This window comes from Melospiza melodia, chromosome 9 (genome assembly GCF_035770615.1).
Source record: "Melospiza melodia melodia isolate bMelMel2 chromosome 9, bMelMel2.pri, whole genome shotgun sequence".
Classification (NCBI taxonomy): Eukaryota; Metazoa; Chordata; class Aves; order Passeriformes; family Passerellidae; genus Melospiza; species Melospiza melodia.
This window is the reverse complement of record NC_086202.1, coordinates 14,959,957-14,964,395: the sequence shown is the minus strand read 5'-3', so window position 1 is coordinate 14,964,395 and position 4,439 is coordinate 14,959,957. Positions and strand designations below refer to the sequence as shown.

General features: G+C 45.1%; 1 protein-coding gene across 1 annotated transcript; it reads left to right on the top strand.

The window, feature by feature from the left end:
• The first annotated feature begins 2,025 nt into the window (after nt 1-2,025).
• Nucleotides 2,026-3,511, top strand: LOC134421722 (homeobox protein vex1-like). The gene is made up of 2 exons (XM_063162896.1): nt 2,026-2,469; nt 3,140-3,511. Exons 1-2 carry the CDS (start codon nt 2,026-2,028, stop codon nt 3,509-3,511), a joined length of 816 nt encoding a protein of 271 aa, XP_063018966.1.
• Nucleotides 3,512-4,439: the final 928 nt, after the last annotated feature.

Here is a 4,439-nt window from a genome sequence, read left to right as displayed (position 1 = left end):
TTTAGTCATTAGATCATCTATTTCTTTTACAATAAAAGAGACAATGTCTAAAACAGCCACCAGAGTCACTTTCATTGTATGTCTGTACAAGGTTTTCTGCATGAAACAAGAAGGAATCCTCACAATCTAAAGCATAGTCTGAAAGGCTGCTCTCCTTAGAGGTAAATAAAATATTGTATTAGCTTCCTGAGTCTTTTGAAATTAGGGCTTTTCTCCTGAAATTGTACAATCGATTATTACAATATAGTCAGATAATAACATGATCGATCATTGCAGGATAAAAAACCAAAATACCCACAAATAGACAGGTTTCATTGATACTAAAATACAAATTTAAAAACTGCCATCATAGTAGCAAAAACTTGTGTCATGTTCATTAAAAAAAAACAAAAAAAAAAAAAAAACATAAAAACAACAAAACCAAGCAAGACTGCTCAAGGTAGATATTCAAGAGATGGTGGGGTTTTTTTTCTTTTTACTACAAGAAGAGTAAAAGACTTTATAAAAGCAGATGAATGTGTATATGAAGAATATTCAAAATCAGAGTCTAAAAATTTCTTACATGTGTCATGCTTCAGCACAGTTAACAAAATTACATTTTGTTTTAAGGGAGGAAATTATATTCCTGCCTGAGAAATACAGAAAACCTAAGAAGAGACAGAGCTGCGAGTGTAGCATTATCTCACTTGTGCCATCTCACTATAAACGCATCACCCTTCGTAAAAGGTGACATGAATTTCTTTGAAGTTTAAGAATTAGCACGTTGTCTCAAACATGTTCCGCTCCGTGGAAGCCGCTTCATTATCTCTGACTGTATAAACTCAAGCAGCGGTGACTGTTTACTGAAACAACCTGTAAATGTGTTAGCCCGTGTTTGCTGGGGATAAGGACTGTGCCATCGCAGGCCCACTTCAGACCGTAAAAGTGGTTCTTTTCTCACCCTTATCTGAATCATGCTTGAACAGACTGCCTCCGAACAGAGTTTACACTCCTCTTCTTTGATCTACTTCATAAGAACATCAGAACTGTTTACTTTGAAATGCACACATTTCTTTCTTGGGATGCAGGGAAAGGAGATGGCGTTTTAAGACATGAACAGATAAATTCAAGTGAACTAGTAATTTTCTCAGTGTTTCCCGTCCTGTCCAATGTCCTGACATATAACTGCTCATTGTTTAATCTTATTCTTAAATAAATTCATAAGCATGAACTGAAATTATTCAAAATTTCCCACTCTGTTTTCTGAAAATTACCTAACAAATTGCTATACAAATATCTGTCTCTAGTTTCAACCATTCTCTCCTGGAAGACTTCTTAAAATCTCTGATTCTACATAAACTGAAGTCAACAAGTCTAGGACTTCAGTGGAAGATGAGGGTCCTGACTGCAGCACTCTGCCTCGTGGACAGCACCAAAAATAGTTAACCCTGCATTTTCCATGTAACTCCAACCTCTACCCACTCAGACTTAGCATAGAGCACTGAGCTGCTGACAGGCATATTGATAAGATACTGTATCAGTGTTTCTTCTAGATTTCTTCAAGATTTCTATCTGAAGATGACTACTTACTTGTTCCTACCTCACGTCCCTACTTCTTTTGCTGATGATGCAAGGGGATACTTTCAAGCCTTGCATCAAACAGGCAAGAGGGTGGCAAAATTTGGGTATAAGACTCATAAAAGAGGCTTCTCTCTGTCCTTCTTTGTTATCAGTCCCTTCTGAATCCTCGTCCTTCATAGCAGAAGATAGAGACTGGAAACCACGGGGGCCGAGGGCAGCTGTGGCAGCGTGAAGAGGCCCAGGCCGTGATGCAATTCCCAGCACCTACGTGGTGAGACGACTCCGCGCTGAACTTGGCGCCAGGTCAGGCAGCCTTGAGTTCTGCAAACTGCTGCGCTCGGAGATTAGGCGGATGTAACAATCACCTGAAAGGGGAGATTAAAGCGCCTCTCAATGAGGCCCTTTGTCCCCGGCCTCATTTGATGCTTTGGGCCTTTTCAAACCACGCCGGGGACGGCGCTTTAAATGTTTGCCCCGGCGTCCGAGGCGGCTCCAGCGAGCAGCGAGGGCCGCAGGGCTGGGGACATGGACAAGGGGCCCTTCTCGGTGGAGTGGCTGGCGCAGAGCAGCCGCGGCGGAGCCCGGGAGCTGCCCGGTGAGTGCCGGCCGTGCCCCCCGGGTCCCCCCGCGGAGCGGCGGCCGCGGCGCTTTCGGTCCCCCGAAGGGTCCCCCGAAGGGTCCCCCCTTCTGACGCCCCCACCTGTCCCCGCAGAGTCGCCCCGGGAGCGGGAGGCCGCGGAGCGCCCCGGGCTGGCAGCGGGGCCGGCGGGAGCCGCGCCCGGGCGGCTCCGCACCAAGTTCTCGGCCGCGCAGCTGCGGGAGCTGGAGCGCAGCTTCTGCCAGCAGCGCTACATCGGCGCCGGAGAGAAGCGGCGCTTGGCCGCCGTGCTGAACCTCTCCCAGAGCCAGGTGAGCGCCGCCTCGGCCCCCGCCCGAGCGGGACACGGGGCTGGGAGGCACCTCGCGGCCACCGGGGGACGCGGCGGTGACAGTGACAGTGATGGGGACAGTGACAGTGACAGTGACAGCTCCCGCAGGGGCGGCGGCCCGAGCCGCCCGTCAGCCTCGCCCCGCTGGCAGCAAACGGGGCTGGAGCAAACTGAGAGCCCAGGCTCAGCTCCGAGTGCTCCAGGGACAAGGGGCAGATGGAAAATGGTGAATGCAAGTTCTAGAGTTGAAACTTCACTGGGGGTAAAGGTACGTTTGTGATCTCCAGAACCTCAGTTTTCAGGCTTTGTCATGGTTGTATATCTACTTGTCAGGGGCATTGCAGGATTTTTGAACAGAACCACCCCTACCCAGCCCTTTATCCCCACTGCAGTCTTGTATTACAGCCATGGTCCATATTTGAGTATTGGCTTGCCGTGCATCATGGAGTGTTCACTGCTCAATTCATCATCATGCCAGCACAATTACTCTGCATTAAATATAGGCCAACGTTATTTGCCCTACACCTTTACTGTTAATGGATTCTGTCACTTTGACAACAAGTCTGCCTTTCCATATTACTATATGGAAGAGGAACTATACGGAAAAGGGATAAGGGGGTTGGTTCTTGACTCTTTTTTCCTATCCTCAGATAAAAACCTGGTTTCAGAATCGCCGTATGAAGTTCAAACGCCAGACTCAAGATGCCAGGATCGAAGCTCTTTTCTCGAGCTTGTTTTTGCCCTGTCATTGTTACCCAGACACGGCTGCATCCAGCTGTCCTCAAGGGGTGGATGTCAATGTCCCTGCTACCTCTGCTGCTTCCCTTCACCCGGCTGTGCCAAACCCTGCCTTGTTGTTACCTTCTGTTCCAGCTCAGTCTCTTCTGCCGGTTTTGCCAAGTCCAGCTTTACTACTGCCTCCCGGGCCAGGATTGTCTTGCTGCTCTTCTGTGCTTCCAGCAGTGACTCTAAGTACTGAACATAAAGGACTGATGTTCCAACCAGATCTTCCCTCCTGTTAAAAATGTAAACGATTATCTGTAATCTCAAAAAAGTGCCAAATATCTCTAAGAGTAACTATTTATTTTGTTATATTACATAAAGATTCTTTGAATTATTTTCTTTACATAAAAAGGTTCGATTAGAGGAGAAAATAATTTATTAATATTAGAGAAGTTATACTGAGAGTGAAAGCAGAGGACATGAAAACTTATTTCTACAGTTGTCATCATGCTGTATAGAAATTTCTATATAAATTTTCTTATCTAAAAGTTTTCAGAAAATAACCTATAATCATGTGGGGATATCCACTCAAAAAGTGGAGTGCTGTATACACTGAATTTTATGTAGTAACTATGTTTTTTAATAGGCAATGGTGGTAAAAGCATTGTCCATTCTACCTGAGTGGGGGTTTTTAAGAAAACATTTGTGAGCTACAGCCAAGTGCATTTAAATAAAAATGTTACCAGAGGTAAAAATGCTATGAACAAAACCGAACAAGTTGCCCAGTATTCTCTTTTATGTGTATATTCTGAACCATTCTTCAAGTGGTCTCACCTGTTTTGATGGACATGTTGCATTTATGCATTAAAAGAGATAAAGCTAAGGAATTAAGAGGCAAGCATGCATGTTGATGCCAATGTCAAGCATACTTGCAATTTAAATCTGACTATGAAAACGAATTGTTCACCAATTCAGGTCTCTTGGGACACTGAAAAAGAAAATATTTCACTTCTTACTTCCAAAAGTTGCAGCTGTAACTTGATAGCCTCCCTAATTTTTAAACTGCAGAATAAGTTAAGGCTTGATTTTAGGAACACTTAGGGATTTCCTAAAAGTCACAGAGCAAGTAAGTACCAAAAAAAGTACCAAAGCCAAGCATTTAGACGATGGGAAATCAGAGACCTTACATCAGCATGAAGCAGCTGCAGCAGGTCTGACTACATCTTC